This window comes from Perca flavescens, chromosome 8, assembly GCF_004354835.1.
Source record: "Perca flavescens isolate YP-PL-M2 chromosome 8, PFLA_1.0, whole genome shotgun sequence".
Taxonomy (NCBI): domain Eukaryota; kingdom Metazoa; phylum Chordata; class Actinopteri; order Perciformes; family Percidae; genus Perca; species Perca flavescens.
This window is the reverse complement of record NC_041338.1, coordinates 29,543,618-29,565,369: the sequence shown is the minus strand read 5'-3', so window position 1 is coordinate 29,565,369 and position 21,752 is coordinate 29,543,618. Positions and strand designations below refer to the sequence as shown.

Sequence of the window (21,752 nt, the reverse complement as noted above, 5' to 3'; positions counted from 1 at the left end):
TCTGTACCAACTGTTTATCAAACAAATCAGGAGCACTTTTGCTCCACTAAATTTGAACACGTCTTATCTTACACATGCCAGACAGGAGGAGACAGCGAGGCCATCCCAGGCTACAGGACATTCTTATTCTAAACCCAATATATTTCTACTCTAGGAAGTGTACTGCTAACACATCCACCATCTTTGATAATACTAATGGCATGTGTAGTAGGCTACCATTATACATGTTTCACTCTCAAAACAGAGCTACAGTCATACATGCACAACAGATATAGACTGGGTAAACCCAGCCCGATCTGCCGGCGATTTGATTTCTCCCTGCAGCTCAGGCTGGAAACCTGTACGTTTATCTATCCTGCTTCCGATACAAATTTGCGGTGACCAATCACAAACTGGCTTATCCACCTGGCGCGCTATTGGCAGGTTTAACACGATGACGATAGAGACGCGACCAAACAGCTTTTTGTTTACATTCAACAAGCCGGCGCAGCAACCCGTTGTTGCCACTGTCGCTGCTACGTCACCTGGATCGTCGTCTGATTGGTTGAAGGACTATCCAATTGTGTACGGAGTCATTTGAACTATGCCCGTTGATCACAACTCTTGTGCAGTAGAAAATACAGAGCACACTCCCCAGACTAATGTTCAGTCTTAAAAGATTGAACTTGGTCTGGTGATAGCCAGACTACAATAGATAAATAGCACAATAGAAATTATGCAATTGTTAAATTGTATTGACATTCAGGAGTTAAACCTGCCTGTCCATAATGTAAACATAACAGGGCACCTTTAACGTCAACTGTACATCTCGTGCTGGAATGTTTGACGATGTAATAATGGGTTGAAAATGACATCCTTTTCAAGTAAAATACATTTATCTTTGGATTTTTGTCAGGCAAAATATTACTCAACTCATTTGTGTTTGGCTGCAGTTTTGCTTTTTTAATAAGCAGATGAATTCCTCCCATAAAGTTGTTTTTATTACAACCATAAACATGTTTGCATCATTAAAAAAAGAGAAATATAACACAAATTGCACCTTATACATAACCGTGTCCAGAGTGGCGCAGACAAAGAGACACAGCGCTTTTCTTTTTTTCCCGCTTCGTAGCACAAACATGACAGACCGAGTGTGGCCTGTTAAAATGTTGCCATGATTAATAGTAGATAATGAAACGTACACAGGATAATATATCCTTTTATAACACCTTTTATAACAGATTCTTTTAAACCAATGTACACCCCAAAAGCATGATCATAAATAGTACATACACTGTGTATAAAAAAGGGAACAAAAACAACCAGAGAAAGCAAAGCATGCCTTCCAGTGACAGGTACATTCACTTTTTTTGAAAATCTTTTTGTTGTTGTCTATTTTTTGCCATACTGACAGGCTGGACATGTACACAGACCATCCCATTAAATATCAGCTTAAAGGTATTTGACCAGGAATCAGTTTAGTCCTTTCAGCTAACCTCCGAAACAGCGATGCAAGTCTCAACAACTGCATCAAAACTGAGATCAGCACGGTCTTTAGGGAGACTTCCAGCTTCAAGGAACAATTGATTAACACCGATTGTGTTGGTGAGATCCGAGCAAAGGTGGCTCAAAAGCATCTGATCACAGACGCAGCAAGCAAGGAGAGATATTGCAGCTAAAGTACGGAGACATCATTGCTGTTAAGCTACTGAATAGGGCCATACAACTGAATATTACGCTGACTGTTTACATAGTGTATGGACAGAGACAGAAAGAGAGTAAGAATATGCAGAAACACGTAGACGGTCTGAGTTCGTTGCTACTTGTTTTCGTCTGGTTAACAGGAAGGTTAAATGCTGCCTCTCACAGCTAGAGCCAGGAGAGGATGGAAGAGCTACTGTTATGGTAAAAGAGAAGAATAGAGTATTCTGGATGGCTCAGAGGACATTATGGACGGTTTGAGAGTGTGTTTGTGAGTGCATAAGATCCCCCACTGGTGCAAAAAAAAAAAAAAAAAAAAAAAAAACTCAAGACTAATTGAACATTTCACAAGTCTGAGTAAGGTAGTGTCACTTGATGGTTGCAGAGACTTTTTTCACCTTTACAAGAACATGTTTTGGGGGGAAGCTCTAGTGTATGTGTGTGCAGAGAAGACTACACATGCACAAAGTGGGAGCTGATACAGTGGCAGGAATTATTCATTCATTCATTCATTCATTCACACACACACACACGCGCGCGCACACACACACACACACACACACACACACACACACACACACACACACACACACACACACACACACACACACACACACACACACACACACACACACACACACACACACACACACACACACACACACACACACACACACACACACACAGGAAAAAATGGCTTTCATCTGAACAAAAAACAAACCATGAAACAATATTGACAACAAAAGCATGACATCTTGGATATCAATTCCAACACCTATAATACAGCAATAATATACATTTATATATACGTAAAAAAAAAAGAAGAAGAAAAGAAATTCAAGTCCTGACGTTGTAACACTGATGTTTCTGGAGAAAAAAAAACAAACCCAGAAGGGACAACAAAAAGCTTGCAGGCAAAGACAGATACAATACACTTATGGCTGACATTTGACACCTCAGGTAAAGTAAATGTGACACCAGACGCGTAGCACTATGAGCGCAGATTGACAGCTTTTCCTTCTATTATTATTTTTCAAAAGTATAACCCGAGGACACCCAAAAATCGGCTCTATTCATTGTGAAATAAGAAAAGAGAAATATAAAAACAGATGACAGTAGGCGGAACAAAACCAGCACGGAAACAAAAGTGGAACCTAAATTCCAGACACTTTGCTTTGCAAAATAGAGAACAGGAAATAGAGATTAATCAACAATGAACGACCCAGGAGCAGCACTGGAGTTTCTTCCTATGTAAATTTTTTTCCTCTGTAACATAATAATAATAATAATAATTAATAATAATAAGGTTACATATTTCTGTACAGTCTCTTCAAACTGACGTAGGAAAAAGTGTGATGGAGAAGCATGCAGCCTCTTGGCTGGTGTGTACTGTGTAAACGTAAAAAGCAGACTTAGCTTGGCGCTGGTTACAGACAAAATGTCCGCCAGTTCAGTCAGTACGGCTACATTTCTTCTGGGTTGCTTTATCCACCTGCCCACATGCTAAAAAATCAAGATGGGGCACTATAAGATTTGGCTTTGCAGGTGTGGGTTTTCCTCTGTGTCACACCAACCGTCCTTCCCTTCTTCTCTCTCTCACCTCTGACCAACCCCTGGTGCTCCAGCAGGGGTGGGGTGGGGGGTTAACACCACTGAGATCAGAGGGTCGACAAACATGGCCGACCATGTGTTCTCACTTCACTCTGTTCCAGCTTTCATCAGCCCTCTTTCTTTGACCGGTCATTCTGTTCCCGTGTCATATTTCCAGTCTCATCTTCTTTTTATTCCCACAGCGCTCTGCTCTGACTGGACCGGGGGAGGAGGGGGGGTGGGCACTGAGGAGGGGCAGCAGGCGACACTGGGCGCCAACCTCGCCCCGTGGCCAGCCTCGTTCAACCCTGGACTCCCCCTTCACGTACACCCTTCCTGCACGCCGACAGGCGGCTTCTGGCGTTCTCCCCTCCCTCCTCGGCTTCACACCATGAACTCGTTGCTGCCGTACAGAACCAGCTGCTGGGGCCCCGAGCTGAAGTCAGACTCCCTCCGGTGGCTTCCTGAGGGCTCGCGGGGGGAGCTGCGGCTGAGCCTGAGCCTGTGGCGGGTCTTACCAGCTCCGTGGCTCCCCTCCGCCTCGGCCAACGGGGCCCCCAAACCGCAGGAGGTGAGCAGGGGCCCGGAGGAGGAGGAGCGGAAGCGGTAGTGAGGGGAGGGAGAGCCGGAGGAGAGAGAGGAAGAGGGGTGGTAGGAGGAAATGGTGGAGATGGAGTCTGCGGAGTCCTGGGAGTCGGGCTGGCGGCGCAAAGCTCGTCTGCCCTTTGCTTCCGACTTTCTGAAGTGGTAAGTGGCGCGCTCTGCGGAGAGAGGGAGCAGCAGAGGGGTTAAACACATTACACAACACTTAATCCTGCCCAAGCAATGTTACGGATTAAACTAACCATGCTGCCAATATACTGTACAGACACATTTAACCCCTTCAAAAGTGAGGATGTGATTACAACACTTATTCATCATCAACAACATATACTTTACTGCCAGACTCAAGGTCTATTCAGAAGACACACACATGACATACAACAAACATTAAAAAGAGAAAGATAAACATACAGCATATACAACATACAGCTTTAGTCAATCAATTAACCTTGGCTAACTTATAAACAGTAATCAAGACACAGATGCATCTCTGACAGAAAAGTTGAGTAACTACGGCTACGTTCAGACTGCAGGCCAAAGTTTTTTTTTGCTAATATCTGACTTTTTCATGGCAGTGTAAAAAGCCCAAGTCACAGGACATCCAATCTTTTCCAGTTCGGCACACGCATGCGCACGCGCACGGATGCACAGGCACTCGTACCTATGGGCTCTGAAGTGGCTCCCTCCGTCTCCATGGTGATGTTCTCAGAGCTGTCTGCTGTGCCGATTGATGCTTCAGATTCAGGAGTCTCATCGTCCGATGTCCGCGGCTCCAAGATCAACATCTCATATGTCAGCTCCTCCCTACCGACACACACACACACACACACACACACACACACACACACACACACACACACACACACACACACACACACACACACACACACACACACACACACACACACACACACACACACACACACACACACACACACACACAAATAATAGGTTACAGGTTTATCTAAATTATTTTATTTATATTTAAAATGTAGGGGCTTTCCTAATGCGTGCAATTAACAATTTGTACTACAGACTGACCTTAAGATCCACCTTGGCCTGTGAGCAATCCATACTAAATCCATACATTTTGGCCTGATAAGAGATTATTCTGTATTTGTGTGTTCCTGAAGGGATCAATGTAACAGATTGCGGAGTAATGACATACTGCGAGAGCCACAGGGAACAGAAAGAAAGGTGCTCATTCCTACACAGCTACCAGTTCGCAGTTTTTTGGCCATGATTGAGGGATCCGCTGAAGTGTCTAACTAATTACTACCTTTCCTGTGCTTTGGTAGCTTGTGTACCAACTTTGTGTGACACATTAAACACAACACTTCCAATGTCATCCAAACAGTTCAACCACAGAGACGTCGTACTTTTCTTTCTGCAGACTCTCAATTTGCTCGGTGAGGATTCGCTCTTCCTGCTGCATCGCCAGCTGCTGCGGCTCGTTCTGCCCCGCCTCTGCTGCCTCCTCTCCTCCTCCTCCTCCTCCTGTTTCTCCATCCACAACCACAGGGGGCACTCTGGGGCTGAGAGGAGGCGAGGGCGTGTGGGTGCTGCTTTGCCGAACACGGCCTTTGCACTGCAAGCACACAGAGCAAGAGAGTGTGTTAGTGGAAGCTGACCAATATTAATAAAAACCTTCTTCTTTTGTTGTTGACAGTGACAGCGATGGAGCACAGACAGCCGACTCGCTATAGACACGCTTGGATGTTTTGACCACATACTGGCTAGCTACACAGATGATGCATTGACGACATCAGTTCACAACATCACGGCTAAGAAACTATGAGGTCAGCTGATTATTACCACACACATAAACTTTTGCCACACACACACACACACACACACACACACACACACACACACACACACACGGCATTACCTTAAGTTTAGCTGTGTTAGGCTGCATGTTAATAAGTTGTGGATCAAAAACAGAAAGCAAAGAGCAGTCAGTGCTGCTCTCTCAGAGCGCTCACGACATAGGGCTAACCCTGCATTCTCTGCGGAAAGTTACGGTGACACGTTTGGCACCCAAAGCATTTTTAATCTGAATAAATAAATAATTGATCGGTTTCTTGTTCAATACATTCCTTTAAAAAGGATCAAAGCCAATTTGAAAAGTCCAAGTCTCGAGTCAATAGAACTGATGTCAAGTGGCAGGCAGTGCTCTGTATTATTTATTCATCAAGTCTCTAAGCAATAAATGTGATTGAAGCAGACATTCTCTAAAAACACAAACAAAACAGTAACAAAATGATTACCTAACACTACGCATGTCTACTGTATTTCATACTTGAACTCAATAATGCCTGCTGAAAGCCACATAACAATACTGAATATAACAATATCACACTGTTTTTACATTAAATGTATATGTAAAATTGAATTTGAATTTGAATTTAGGTAGAAACATTAACAATATTAACAAGCAATGTTTATTTTGGGGGTTATCGCTCGAGGATCTTATGAATTATTCCATAACCGTGTTAAGCAACAACGCTGACAACAGTGACAAATACATAAACAGAAGGTCAGACATCCTAAAAAAAAGCTACAGACAGACGTGACGAGTACTGTGGCTGGAGGTAACAGACAGTTTGAGTTGACGGATCAGATATGCTGACAGACAGGACAGGACCATGGATGTATAATAACGGACAGGACTGGTGGCGGTGGTGGGCAGGCACATGGAGCGAGAGGGGCATACATACCGGGGTGGCAGTGCGGGTTATGCTCATAAACCTAACCGCAATTAGTACAGGTTTCTGGAAGGAGGGGTGGGGGAAGTAAGGAAGGAAGGAAGGACAGAATAGGGTTAGGGAACTGTGATAAAGAATGGATTTGGTGATTTGTAGTTCTAGGCAATTAAAAATGAGCAAAATTTGGTTGAGAAGTGAGTTTTTTAAGACACTTTATTTAAATATATCTGTTTCTGTGGTGGAATGTAACTAAGTACAGTATGTTTACTCAAGTGCTGTACTTAGTAAAGTACAAGAACCTCAAATTTGTACTTGAATATGTTAATTTTATTCTATTTTATACTTCTACTGCACTACATTTCAGAGGCTAATATTGTACTTTGTGCTCCACTATATTTATTTGACAACTAATATACTTTTTTGGATTAAGATTTTACAAACAAAACGTGTGATCAGTATATAAAATATGATGCTGTGTTATTGATGGGACTACCCAAAAGTATAAAAAGCATTTAAAATGAGCTTCACCTCGACAAGCTATAACATTAAAGTAGTTTTTACATCAATAACTATTGGTCCGGTAATATAATTACATAACACTGACAGGGCCCATTCTGACAAATACACATTTTTACTTTTGATTCTTTGAGTACATTTTGTTGATGAAGGGAATGCAGAACCTTTACTTGTAGTATTTCTGTAGTGAATTATCACTGTTATTTACTTAAGTAAACGATCCAAACACTTTTTCCACCACTGTATTACCTAACTACATGTTGAAATATAATCTTTGAAACAAAACAAAAAAAAATCACTTTTTGACATAATTTTGCCTAGTTTTAACCAAAATATCCAGACATCTTTTGATCTGCAAATCTTTAAAGCCACGCTTATTGGGATAGTTTAGATACAGCTTGTTGGTAGAGAAATTGGAGAGGCTTGATAATCACCAACAAGTCGGCAGCATCTTGCTGTTACTGTTTCTTTGCTAGAAAGACATATTACAGAGCTAGTAACTTCATTCCTTGTTAAAATGTATTAATAGGAAGTTACATAATGAGTGTTAGTCACTGCTTCTGCTATTTTGCATGACTAATACAATGGAAAGTTTTCATAATTCTGGTTGAGAGTTGGGGCCCTATCTTGCACCCAGCGCAATTGACTTTGTTCACCGACGCATGTATCATCCTTATTTAGCACCCGACGCACAGCAGACGTTTCCCTCCACAGACTCAGGTCGGTAATTTAAGGGAAGAACTTATGCTCCCGGGAGCGGTTCAGCAAAAAAAGGAGGCGTGTTCCAGCGCAAACGTTCCCTGGTGCTATTTTGCAGTTTCTGAAAACAATTCCGCCACAGACCAGGAAAAAGCTGGTCTAAAGTCAGTAGCGCATTATTCAGATGCTATTTTACGGGCGCATGCTTGGCTGTAATGTAGAGTGTGCACAACGCGCATACACTTTGCTTCTCTCATCTCACTGACCCAGAAGTGGCCATTTTTGCAAATCATACATAAATACAAGGAAAAATATGACCTTGTTTTACAGAACATTTCAAAGTTTCATGGATGTGTTGAGCAATTTGCCATGAAACATGCCTGCTTTTAAAGGGAATGTGAGATAACGCTCTGATTGGTTTATTGCACGTTACGCCCAAACCACACCTATGAGTAATGTACCTACTTCAGACCAACCCATTTTATATTTGCTTTGGGCGCAAGAGTCATTTATCCCGCTGGTATAATAGCAACAGCACCAGACATCCGCCCACAAAGCTACTTGCGTTTGGCGTTTGATACTTGCGTTTCAGATCGTTAAATTAGGGCCTTTGCTGTGAAAAAAAGCTATAGTATTGCAACAATCATGTTCAGCTGTTTGTTTTTAAATTTGCCTGTTACCTGTGTAGTTATCTTAATTCTATGCTTATTTTCTCTTCTTACTTGTGATTTAAATGTATTAATTTAAATGTCCAATCTGAGCAACATTACTATTTACTAACTGTCTTGTATATGGATATTCTGAACAGAAGACATTTTTTTGGGGAGTTCCTGACAGCCTGTTTCGGCATCTGCTGCGACTGTAAAGTAAGTTAGAAGATAAAAGGAACATGCAGGGTTTAGTCAACATAGTTAAAAATGTTCTTATAAAAAGGGAGGGTTGCGGCACACGTGTAGCCTTGATGAGAAGAATTTTAAACATTTATAGTGTCCTGCTGTGTATATGCTTAAGGTATATCCCTTTGAGTTTTGTCAGCTTTTTGCGTGTGCTACAAAACAGACCCCACAGCAAAATCTGTTGATGAAAGATGTATGAATGAACTCCTGCCATGGCTGAGTGAAAACCATGGCAGCTGCCCGTGGCGCTGAAAACTGTTGTGTCACCATTTAAATGATGAGTGAGAGGAACAAATAGGCAAAACATCCATGTCAATGCCAGGCAATAAGGATTATTCACACTTAACAACATGAGTATGTAACTTAGTATAGAAGCCTCGACGGCTGCAGTCAGATGACTGACAGTAGTCTGATCTTACCATGGACTTCCTGATGTGGGTCAGTCTGCTCTTGGCTTTGCTTTCTGCAAACTCCAGACTGCTGATGTCCTTCAGACGAGCTTTGTACTTGCTCATCTGCTCGTTGATGATCAGCTCCACACACCTATAACCCATAGGAGTGATCACTTTAGAACAGAATACAAATAGAATAGAGTTGCACCAGCTATTCATAAATAAAAGTCTTTTCTGCTCTCCAAGTTTGTCCCTACAGGCCTCCGTACACACTTGGTGGTGACATTAAAGCATCACGATATTTGATTCACCACTGTCTAGACAGTTAACTCTGGTTTAAACATGGTCAGCCTCATGTTGCAACACACTTTGAGTGTGAGATCAATAAGAAATAATATACATAGGTAAAAACAAAAACAATATACCTTAATCTTTACAAAAATAAAAACATTTCTATTCTATACACTTTTTTTAATTCAAAAAACGTTTCTGTTACGCAGTTATTTTCTTTACAAGACCTATTTAGTGAGCCAAAGAGTTAATTTGGGAAACCACAGAGGATAGTCGAGGACAGTGGACGTACGCTGTGGTCTTGCTGATGTCTTGGACGCTCTGCAGCGGGTCGATGGTGTCGGGGCAGCGAAGGATGCAGGGAGCGAACACGATGGCGAGGGCGTTGGCTGACATCCTGTTAGTCTCCTCCTGGAGGGCGATCCTGAAACACACACACACACACAAACAATATAATCCTGGTAATCCAAATGTGTCAGAGTATGACACACATTCCCAGCAAACACAACAGACTAGACGACATGAGGGCGAGACAGCTAATACAGCATGTTTGATAATCAGTGAGAACCTGAAAAACATTATACAGATCAGATATTATTTCTAAATCCATTTTTTTAGACGCAGGCTGTCTTGCCCGAAGCTGTAATGAAATATGATAGACTTTATTGATCCCACACTGGGGGAATTCACTTGTCACAGCAGCTCAAATGCAACACAGCAAAATAAGAAAAATACACATTAAATTTGAATAAAATAGAAAGATACACAAAAAACATAATAAGAAACAAAAATAATAATAATAATAATAATAATAATAATAATAGTGGTAATGGTAATATGTACACTATAAACACATATTTTATACGCAGGTAGGAATAATATATTCAGATGAATATGAAATGGCATATTGTACAGGTCACAGTAGGAGGTACAGAGTAATAAATAAGTAACTACGCATAAAGCAGAATATGTTTAAGTGTTGGCTCATGTTGTTGTGCTGATGTAATGCTGATGTTGACTCTTATCTCATCACCTGATTTTACAAACAAAACGTGTGATCAGTATATAAAATATGATGCTGTGTTATAGACCAAAAGTATAAAAAGCATTTAAAATGAGCTTCACCTCGACAAGCTATAACATTAATGTAATTTTTACATCAATAGCTATTGGTCTGGTATTATAATGATATAACAGGGCCCATTCTGATCATTTTTACTTTTGATTCTTTGAGTACATTTTGTTGATAATGCTTTTGTAGGGAATGCAGAACCTTTACTTGTAGTATTTCTGTTATTTATTAAAGTAAATGATCTGAACACATCTCATCACTCACCTGACCAGATGGAAGATGAGGCGCTCCAGCGTGCTGAGGTGCGTCCTGCTGAGCTGGTCGATCACAGAATACACCCCGCGGATCACCTCCCGCTTGTCTGGCTGACCTGGAAAGGAAAACAAACACACCCTCAGACCGAGTAGCGTCTTCCCTTCTGATACTGATTCTCAGATGGAAGAGCCTCCGGACAGACAAGCAGAGCCACTGAAGGGGCTGAATATAAGCTTACCCATGGCCCTGAGGAACTCCTCGTACAGCTCAAAGGTCATGAGAGGGCTGGGCAGGTCACGGAGCCACTGTTTGAGAACGCTGGCAATGACGTGGATGTTGTAGTCATCCAGGTTCACAACGCTCACATCTGGAACACACAAAGATACGTTCAGGTGAATCAACTGCTCTGTTTGTGACTGTATATACTTTATTTAGAAGTAGTAGAAGAAGACCTAGTAGTAAACAAGGTTATAATTCCTTTTTAGTTTATTTCAGTTTTGACTTTTTAATTTAATTTTAGTTTCAGTTTTTTCGGAAAGGTTTAGTTTTTATATATTTATATCAAATCACAATGTTTGTTTACAATAACTTCCGGGTAAAAAAAACCCTCTTGCGTCCCATACATACAATTTAACAGTGCTGAGCAAAACATGGGCAAGGAACAACTGAATATACTCTCATCTCATTCATCTAAAATACATTTATGATGCTTTCATATGTAAACACTTTGACTTTGACTTAGGTTGGAGACCTAATTTAAAGCAACACTGTTAAGAAAATAAGCACAGCAGAGACGACAGATAGGTCGGACCTCCATGTTGAACTATATATCTTTAAACATTATAGTTATGGCTTGAAAGGACAACAGAAATAAACAAATTTGCTGACTTCACATATCTGCAATTCAAATCAACTGCAGTTTGTCCACCCGGAAGCGATTTTTGTGTTAGCGCGACATTACAGTTAAGGCTGCAACAACGAATCAATAAAATTTGATTAATAAAAAAGTTGGCAACGAATTTAATTATCGATTCGTTGTGTCGCGCAACTATTAGGCAACCTAGTCGCGGAGATAAAAAAAAAATTTTGAGTTGAGCGCAGCGCGGAGCGAAAGAAAAGAAAAAAGAGCAGAGCAGGGGTAGAGGAAATACGGAGAGAGACCGGAGAGACCCGTAACGTTGTTCTGAAACACTCGGCGGAGGCAGAGAAATCAGTACGACCCAAGTCATCCAAGGTGTGGGAGCATTTCACACTAAATAAATCAAAAACGTGTTAATTGCAAGATAAACAAAAGCGACACGGCATGGCACGGGCGCACCACGGTGATGAGTCAGCACCTAAAACGTAAACATGTTGGAGTCGTTGATGAGGAGGAAGGGAGTTCAACAGCAGGGTAAAGTCACTACACTATCCTACTTCTGTTCCGTTCTGAAGGGAGGAACGTACCGTCCCTCCAGTAGCTCTTCTGGTGCTGCTGTTTACTCGTTATCCAGCTGACTAGCATGACAAGCTAGCGTTAGCTCGGTAATAACAGTAATAAAGCAGGGGTGTATACTTTGCAAGACTAAAGACACTGTTTTATTCACTCGCCTTTTTTGGCTCATTAATTTTTTAATCTGTTATGTATATATTATGTGCTTTGTCCCATATCAGTTATTGTTGACAAATATAATAGTGTGTGGTGTATAAACGAACTTAACTTGCACTTACTACAATGATGGTAATCATTTAATGAATAAGTGTGTGTGTGTGTGTGTGTGTGTGTGTGTGTGTGTGTGTGTGTGTGTGTGTGTGTGTGTCTGTCTGTCTTTCTGTCTGTCTGTGTGTCTTGTCTGTATCTGCTATTTGGTTTACTTACCTTTACACAACTATTAACTAAAACAATAAGTATGTATGTATTGAGTTTATGTAAATTAATGCTTTTTTTTATCCGATTCATCGATTAATCGAAAAAATAATCAACAGATTAATCGATTATTAAAATAATCGTTAGTTGCAGCCCTAATTACAGTTATTCAGTCTATATCACTATATCGTTTATTTAGAAGTAGTACAGAATACCTACTACTAGTAGTAGTATATTTACATTATTTGATGACTTTCATTTCAAAATCAGCTACTGGTGTTAACTTTCAAATATCATCACGTTAGCTAACATTGTTTTCACAACAGAAGCACAAAATGAATGAATTAAGAATGAACATTAATTATATGAAAACACAGACGATACACAGATACTCAAGCAGAGGATTTTAGGGTCCGTCTCACCTGTGTCCAGCCCCTGGCGGAGTTCTTTGATCTTATTGGTGGAGCCCGACTTCCTGTAAATTCCCTCCGTGTAGAGGCCGTGCATCTCGATGTAGTTGATGAGTTTCTCCACCAGCTGGGGAACCGTTCGCTCCTCGCTGGTTAGACGGGACAACTCCACGCCAAACTGCCGCGACGACAGCTCCGGGTCGTACTAGTTGACACAAACACAGCAACACGTTACATTAAAGCCTACTGTGTGTAACTTTGTCTGACCAGTGGACTGTGGCCCCCGTAATAATTACATCATGATAGTGAATGATGCAATAGATAAACTCACTCACTGTAACTACTTAAAATACTTGTGTGTATTGAATGGAGCATAGTTGTGTTTTATTGCTTTTAATGAGAAGAAGTTTTATGTCTTCTTTACATATTACATACTGTATATATAAGGTACATATTTCACTTGAAAAAAGTTGACACAGCAGAGTTTGCAACTGTAACTCATTAGAGTGTAATAAACAAACAAGCTAGAAGACCTAAGGACTGAATATAATTTATTTTATTTGTTGATCAAACTTTTGTCAAAAAAGCAGCAATTATGGTCCTTTTTTTAACCAAGGTTTTTTAAAGTTATTATTCAAGTTATTTCTAAATTTTTCTTTTTAGGTTTACAGAGAACATATCTATGTATGAATAACGACAACAGAAACACACAATGGAAAAAATACGAGGCAGGAATCCTAATTTCTTTACTCGGTTAGGTAACATAAAGTCACAAAGTAAATCAAGTAGGCTAAAACTGAATAATTGCTTTGATTAGTGATAAATGATAACTGATGTGCTATGATATTGATATCTATTGTTGTCTTTTTGCATTTTAACACCATTATAATATTACATCCTGAAACAAGAAACCTTCAGATAGAAAATCTCCTCCTACCTTTTTACTGCACTTGGTGGTCATCTTAGAGCAGCACTTTCTGTGACAGGCGTAGCGACACACTGCAGACAACAGAACAACACAATCAGACTGATGGAACTCCTACAATCTCCACACATAAGCAACAACCGCTGCAGTCAGTCACAACCTCAAAGACTAAGATGTAAACGTCGAGGCGGCAGAGAGTTTGGATGGGATGTCTGCTGCTCACTGAAAGTGCAGCAGGAGCTTATAACTAGATAGAAGATGGATTTATGAGGTTTAATCACCTTTTTTAGACACTCAGGGAGAGAGTAGGAAAGGGTGTAATGTGCTGTGTGGGCGGAAATAAAAACTACAGACATGGGAGTGCCTGTGGGTAAGTTGGTTAGGAGAACATTAAGAACTGCTGGTGGGGGGGGGGGGTCGGGGGACTTTTTCCAGAGAATTACTCAACTTTGACTTTCACTAGTCAATTAAACCTCATCATATGTTTTCCCCTGATCAACCAGAAGGTGAAAAGAAGGCTTGTTTCTGTGTACAATAACCAGCTCCTTATTAAAAAGTGACTCAAATATAGCAACCATCCAGTAATGCGTCAAGTCCACGCATCACAACAATGTACAAGTACTGCATTTTCTGTCCTGCTTTTTGTTGTTTGTCGATATTTATGAAGTATAAGGTCTAGCTGCAATCTTGCCAATCAATACTCATGGTTATTTCTTTGTGAGCTCTTTGTGTCACCAAAGAAGAGAGACGTATATATTTTTTTGCAAATAAACCAACATACTGTAGCAGTGTGAAAGCAACCTATCTATTTAAGTGTGTGTGTGTGTGTGTGTGTGTGTGTGTGTGTGTGTGTGTTTGTGTCCAAGCCTCACATTTGCATACGCAGGCTCGGTCCATCATCCAGATGAGGGAGGAGCAGTACTCGCAGTAGGTGGGGATGCTGTACTGTGTGGACTTGAAGATGTGGCCGTTGTGTTCTTCCACCTGCAGGGAGGCAGCAGAGACACCAGTCAGCTCAGCTGGTATCATTGCTTTTATTCCAAACACTTTGTTGCATTCAATTTACAACTTACAATGTCGGTTTCCTTTTTCCTCGACTTCTTACGTTCACGCTTAGGAGCCTGAAAAGACACAAATGTGTTACCTTGTGCATTTTGTTTATATCTTGTTAGTGATGCACATGTTATTAATTGATATCTATTGTATTTATATTATTTGCATTGCAAAGTGCAGTAAATAAGTAAAACAGTACATAATGTTCCAGTGACAAGCGGGAAAAAATGAAAAAAGCCAACCATTGTTCTTTGAACAATTATGGTTAAAATTTAATTTAACAGGTAATTTCAATTTTAGATCCCCTTTGACTGCATTTTCCTTTAGCAAAACAATCTCTGGTCTCTCGTATAAGCTTTGCAGAGGAACAATGGACCCTAAATCAATGATCAGAGATTGTCGAGAAGAAAATTCCATCTGCATTTGATAATAAATCGAAATACTTAATATTACCCACAACCATTATTTGGAATTCAACCTGTAGTTTTTTTTGTTCAGTATTTCTGTTCCTTTCATCCATCCATCCAGTTTTTAACTTTCTTACCCTGCCGACAGTTCCCTCCATGGGCTTGTACTCGGTCATAAACTCGTCCAGGAAGACCTTGAAGGTGTTGACCCACACCTTCACCGGCGATTCGCACCAGTCCCTCTGCTCCAGACGCATGGTCTTCTCCAGGATGTGCTCGAACAGGGCGTAGAGATCCTTGTAACGGATACTCTTCCCATCATCCATCTGGTGGTGAGGGCAAAGGAAGAAAAACATTCAGAATCAGCAGTAGTACTTTACTTTTTTTTTTTAAACAGGTTAAAAGTACTACTATTTGAGTTTCAAATGGAAAATGAATCCTCTAAAACAGTGGTTCTACACCCGGTGGAGTAGGAAGCCCCAAGGGGGTTGCGAGATCATGTCTGGGGGTCGCCAGATGGTTGGTGAGAAAAAAAATGTAATTACATATTCGAGACTGGGGAATGGTTTCTACATTATTGTGTGAGTTTGGTACATTTCATGTGGTATATTGAGAGCTTAATTTGTAAACCAGCAGGTCCTGGAACACAGAAAGGGGTCTGAAGGCGGGTCAGAGACAGAGAAAAAGTCACAAATGCATCAAAAATCCACAGAGCCTGGAGCACATTGGACAATGCTAGGGGCTAGCTGCTAAAACTAAAACTGTAAAGCAAAGCATTTGTTCACATGTATTAATCAGAGCATTCACAAAAATCACTCAAAATTAGTAGTGGGAGGCGAGTAGACACCTGTTGCAGCTCTCTTTCTCTTGTTGTCGAGGGGGGTGGGGGCGGGGGTCGCGAACACCAACCATATTATTCTGGGGGGTCGCGACTTGAAAAGGTTCAGAACCACTGCTCTAAAACATCAGTAAACATTTATTACTCATCTATTCAAATTCAGAATATTTAGATATTCGGTGCCTCAGTATGTCAGGGTCGCGTTATTATGGATCCCACGTAACTTCTAGGCAAATCCCGCCCTACGAAGCAGGCCGATTGGTTGGGGTTAGGCATTGACCTCGAGTGGATAAGGTTAGGATTGCTGATTGGTCAGGGGATAGGACCTGAACAAATCGGGTTACGTTACCTAGCGTAAGCATGGACGCCTGGGCCAATAGTAGAGTGTGAATGCTATTAGATAGATAGATAGATCTTTATTGCCATTGTATGCGATACATTATATTGATATTGAAGGGTGGGTCTTGCCTAGAAGTTTCATGGGTTCCATAATAACGCGTGAGGGTCAATTTCATATACTTTAGTCCCAGTCTTCCCTGTCTCAACCTTCCTGATGCAGAGCTGAACAGAGATCCTGTGGTGCCTCAAGCAGCTGAGGACAAACAGAGAGAAAAGAGCAGCGAGGACTCACCGCCAGGGCAGTGGAGTAGGAGTTGAAGATGTTGATCCTGAACTCCCTCAACGCTTTCTTGAAGACGACGTCCACCATGGTGTCCTTCTTACCGTCTTCAGACTCCAGGTCGGCGATCTGAAGGGACAAAAAAGATTTTCACGTTAACAGCTCAGCTCATGGAAAAAAAGCAACTGTTTACCAAGACATCTTTTTAAAGTTGTCTTTATTGTGGATGCTGTGCAATGAAACTCTACTGTAGAATGATTATTCCACCTCAAAATAAGGTTTAAATGCATCTTCTTAGGCAATTTTAGCACACAAATATACAAAATATGAAGGTAATGTACTATTTTGAATCTGATCATAGCATCATCTTACGTAGTAGTAGTAGTTAGAAGTGTATTAGGACACTATTCACATAACAGACACAGAGAGTGGCTGCATATTCTTCGTGTTACGTTTACGACTTTTATACATGAATTATAACATTATCTGGATGACAGAGGATTTTATGAGTTTAATTTTATGAAATTCATTTATAAGTGCTCAGCAGCTGTGTGATCTCAACAAGCAAAGTTCTGTTAAGCTCAGTTGTGTTGGGGTGGCGCTGGAAATCTCACAGACAGATATCTCAAAACCGGGACGAATAACACCACAATTATGTCCTTAAATTTGGGGGAACTGCCCCTTTAAGATTTGGGGGTTCTATTGTAGGTCTAGAACAATGAAGGAGTGCACCTTTAAACTACGCATTCAAGATTACTTTGAACCCTGAGTTTCAGGTAATATGATGCAACACTCTTACAGGGCTGGCAGAAACTCACTATACTGTGAGCGCGCACGCACGCACGCATTCTCCTCCGGGCCGCAGGGAAGAGCGCCATAAAGGGCAAGCTGTGGATCACAAGCCTATCGGTGTGGGCTATTAGTAACCTTAGAGCCCCTGACCTGTGACTAGGGTCTTGTTCTGATTCCCACCCACACGCACTCACAGACAGAGTCGGAGGGGACACTCACAGAAAAGACAGTTTATGATGAAGAAGAGCTTTGTCATGCACTCAAAAGAGTAGATATATGTTTTTTGTTGTTGTTAATGTATGTGCCAACATAGAGCAGGGAGCAGAGCATTCACAACTTCACCTTGATGAACCTATTTCACTGCTTTTGCCTTTAATGACTGTTGTTTCCTGACCTGCCTGCAACACACATGCACACTCAACACACACACACACACACACACACACACAGGTTTGCCCTCTGACCTTCTTCATGAGGAAGTCGTTCATGCTGCGGTAGTCATGGGCCGAGCTGAGGATGTGCAGTGCGTCGTTTTGCCACTGGGCGGGTTCCAGAGCGATGCTGCTGATCTTCACACTGCGACGCCTCCTCATCTTAGGAGACGGCTCCTTGTTCTCCTTACTGTCCCTGGCCCCCAGGGAGGGAGCTGCCTCCAAATCTGGACTGTGAGGAGGAGAAGAAGGGCCTTCTGGGAGGATGGACACAAAAATGGAGAGATGGTGGATTACTAAAAAAACGATTCTTGTTAAATCAAGATACTTAAATTTGCATTAATTCTTCATAAATCATATTTTACCTTATTAAATAATATTCTATGGTATACTGTATTGTGCTACTCATCATGACTGCTGACCTCCATGTGGAGGGTTAACCAAAACTAAAATATGTCTGCACAGTGACTTTTTATACCATGTGTCTCTCCCGATTCGCTCCTGCTGGCCTGCTTCTCTCTCGACAGTTTTTTCTCGCCGTGCTTCGTCTTACTCCAGAATCGTATCCTTCCTCTCATCCTGCTAAATCACACAACACAATAGATTCATTTAATTTAAGTATACACAAATGTCCACCAAAAACCGAGAAAAAAAAAAAAAAAAAAGTGATCTGGGTTAGTTGATTTAGGTGGCCCAAGAAATGCATCTCTATGTCACACTGCAGTTACTAAATCACCACAGGTTCAATACGAGGTCGGCCAGCAAAAAACTGAATCGTTTTCAAATTTCCCTGCAACAAACACGCACAGTTGTTCTCTTTTTTCATGGGACACTGAACGTGTCAATCTTTCTTTTGCTACAGAAATGTATAAGCTGATTCAAATGTATTTAAAGACTGAAGTTATAAGGTAGATTTTCGGTGTAAAAAGATTGAATTAGAGACTTGGATCTTACCTTCCATCCTGACTGGAGGTTTTCCTGAGCACCTCCACCTTGCCCAGGTCTCCTGAAGACATGGTCTTATGGATCTTCTTCTGGTCTTTGTGAGATGGCTGGAGAGCAGACAATGACAACTGGGTGAGAAAAATAATACAGCAACAGATATTTCAAATCGGCTGAACAGGTTCTGAAACTACGTTAAGAGGTTGAAAAAGGATGCTGGGGCTTTTGGCGACAGCCGCTCAGTTTCCTGTTTAACATAAGTTGGTTACTCTGTTTGTGCCTTATTGACAGAAATATTACATGTTATGTAGTAATATGTTTATATAATTTGTTCTACAACATAGAGTATATAATGCATAGTTCCACATCACTGCAGTAAATGTTTGTAAATCATGTAAAAGGAATATTGAGGTTTCTGGTTCTAGTGATGCAACTAAATGCACTGATGCAATAAATCTAGCGGATCTGAAGAGATTGAGTGAAATCAGCAATATCACAGAGAATAACGCTGATGTAGAGATATTGAGAGAAAAACAGAATTAATGCTTGCAAGATCCGGTTAGAAAACGACGATGTTAGTGAGAAGTCACTGAGCTGGAGTATGCTCCGTCATGCAGGAGCAGAAGACGGCGTGCAGAGCAACACCAGGCGTGTTGTTGAGTTTTCAGGACAGGCCAAAAATATGAGAAGATCTTAATTCACCCTTTTATGGAAAGATCTTCAGTCAGCTCTTCCTGTGAAAATCTCTGTTTATTGTTCTTAAAGAGGAAGTAGATACAGTCATGTATTTTAATAGATTTTGAGTTTTAACCTTTAAGTTTTCCTTCAAGTCAACTGCCACACTGTGAGACGTTTTCTTCTTCACCTGTTTATAGATTTCAATTCGATAAGGGTGCCAACAGCAGAAAACTCATCATTTGAGACGGTTGCCAGTGCTTTTAATGACAAAAAATAAAAGCAGGCTGACCTAACAAATACCTTTTCATTCAGAACTAGTGCTAAAACATGAACTCAATTATTAGATTAATTGATCAACAGAATGAACAGTTCTGACAGACAATCATTTAGCTTGTTTATGCACCAAAAACACAACATTCGCTGGTTCCAGCTTCTAAAAAGCAAAGTCTTGCTGCTGTATCTCATCATAAAGTGATATATAAAGTTAGGGTTTGGCTGTTATATATAACGGTTATAAAATTGTTTCAGTCCTTACATGTGGCATGCGTGTACTGAAGGAAAACTACGAGATTAAACTCCAAAGTGTTCCAAGTACTCTCGTGTGATGAAAAGGGGAGTGGAGCCTAGAGGTGACAACGTACATGTCTCAGCTTGGGCTGATTTTCGAACCAACAGCCAGCAGAGCGACGTGCAAAGCGACTGACTGCAGACCGGCCACGGTGACGGTCTGGTTGAGTGAAGTGGAGAGAACATCAGTCTGTTTGGTTTCAGACTGCAGCTCAGTAGTCAAACAGCCCAACAGGAGTGAACAGTACGGGGACAGTGGGGTTAGCAGTGTTAAAAGGCTCCGCCCCTGCCGCTCAGACAGCTCCACCTGAGAGGAAAGTGGTGGTGGAGGGAGGGAGGGGGCCTGAGTGGACAGGAAAAAGTCGATTGCCCGGAGGCCACGGGACCTCCGGAGCCCCGGTGTTTTACCATCTCGGAGTCACTGTGACAGTCAGCCTCGGGGTGGGCGTGTGGGGGAGACAGGGAGGGGGGCAGCGTGTGGGAGTGGGCGGGGATGTAGTATTCATCGTCGTCGTCCGACTGGGTCGCCCCCTCAGAGTTACAGCGGGTGAGGAAGTCGGAGCGCGTCCGGGACATTCGCGCTTTCTTTTTGGGGCCAGGGCGGCCCACCTGCTTCCAGGCAACCAGAGGAACATCAGGTCAGCCGCTAGTGTGTGTGTGTGTGTGTGTGTGTGTGTGTGTGTGTGTGTGTGTGTGTGTGTGAATATATATGAGATCTTGAATTAAGTGAACCTTAGTTGAGCCCTAATACTTCTCTTTTATGAGGTAACGACTTCTTACATTTTGCAAAAAATGACCAATACTACAGATACTCAAATAAACAACACAAATACATCTGTGTATACAGATATCAACAGAGATTAACTACGCATATTGCATTTGATAAAACTTTATTTTCTTAGAGAAGAAATGGCCAGGAAGATAAGGCTGTTTGAAGGTCTGCACAGGGTTAGTTAAACATTTTTACAGGTTTATGTTCATATCTATACAGCATATATCTATACAGCAATAACATCTGTAAAAGTGAATCTATGTAAGTGTATCTGTGCTTCTTTATTCTCCTATTTATCAATCTGTTATGTAGATCTGCTGTATGTCTACGCTGGTTTGACTTCTGTAAGTTTATTTTCTGTATTTTTTAAGCACAGAGAGCGGATGAGAAACCAGTTCATTAAATCCTTGTATGTGTGACCTTAGGTGGCAAATCAAAGTGAATCTGATTCTGAGGTTTTAGCATTGAGGGGAATTCATTAGAGGTAAATATTAGAAATGGTAAAAAAAATATAATACATTTTCGGAATCAGAAATATACCCTAAACTTATAATGACTCATGATTAATCACACCTGATTAGTGTGCACACACGAACAAACCACGGTGTTAGCATCAACCATGTCTGTGTGCGTGTGTGTGTGTGTGATGTGTAAAGGCCGTTTTATAGTTCTGCGGAGGCTCCACGCAGAGCTTTCGCCGTATCCTACGTAAGTGGCCTGATGTTTATACTTGTGCGCTGGTGTGTGCGTCGAGCCGCGTGTGTGTGTGT

At 41.3% G+C, this 21,752-nt stretch overlaps 1 protein-coding gene and 1 long non-coding RNA gene across 8 annotated transcripts in view; one reads left to right on the top strand and one right to left on the bottom strand.

The window, feature by feature from the left end:
- Positions 1-3,313: 3,313 nt before the first annotated feature.
- LOC114559845 (unconventional myosin-IXa) overlaps positions 3,314-21,752 on the bottom strand; it is a 159,322-nt gene continuing 140,883 nt past the window's right edge. For 3 of the 7 annotated variants that reach the window (XM_028584826.1, XM_028584821.1, XM_028584823.1), the window contains exons 26-42: positions 20,619-20,822; positions 18,978-19,075; positions 18,502-18,605; positions 18,057-18,280; positions 16,813-16,929; positions 15,481-15,669; positions 14,957-15,004; positions 14,756-14,867; positions 13,896-13,957; positions 12,971-13,163; positions 10,941-11,069; positions 10,712-10,817; positions 9,668-9,799; positions 9,112-9,235; positions 5,253-5,461; positions 4,535-4,677; positions 3,314-4,031 (exon numbers count right to left, since the gene is read on the bottom strand). In XM_028584826.1, coding sequence (XP_028440627.1) covers positions 3,655-4,031; positions 4,535-4,677; positions 5,253-5,461; positions 9,112-9,235; positions 9,668-9,799; positions 10,712-10,817; positions 10,941-11,069; positions 12,971-13,163; positions 13,896-13,957; positions 14,756-14,867; positions 14,957-15,004; positions 15,481-15,669; positions 16,813-16,929; positions 18,057-18,280; positions 18,502-18,605; positions 18,978-19,075; positions 20,619-20,822 — 2,571 coding nt within the window. In that variant the 3' untranslated portion in view covers positions 3,314-3,654. The remainder of the gene's footprint in view (positions 4,032-4,534; positions 4,678-5,252; positions 5,462-9,111; positions 9,236-9,667; positions 9,800-10,711; positions 10,818-10,940; positions 11,070-12,970; positions 13,164-13,895; positions 13,958-14,755; positions 14,868-14,956; positions 15,005-15,480; positions 15,670-16,812; positions 16,930-18,056; positions 18,281-18,501; positions 18,606-18,977; positions 19,076-20,618; positions 20,823-21,752) is intronic. The other 4 variants (XM_028584824.1, XM_028584825.1, XM_028584822.1 and 1 more) reach the window with 4 other exon arrangements.
- LOC114559847 (uncharacterized) lies at positions 10,697-18,417 on the top strand. The gene is made up of 4 exons (XR_003693141.1): positions 10,697-11,094; positions 14,770-14,905; positions 15,492-15,675; positions 16,741-18,417. It is a non-coding gene; the product is annotated as an uncharacterized LOC114559847 (long non-coding RNA).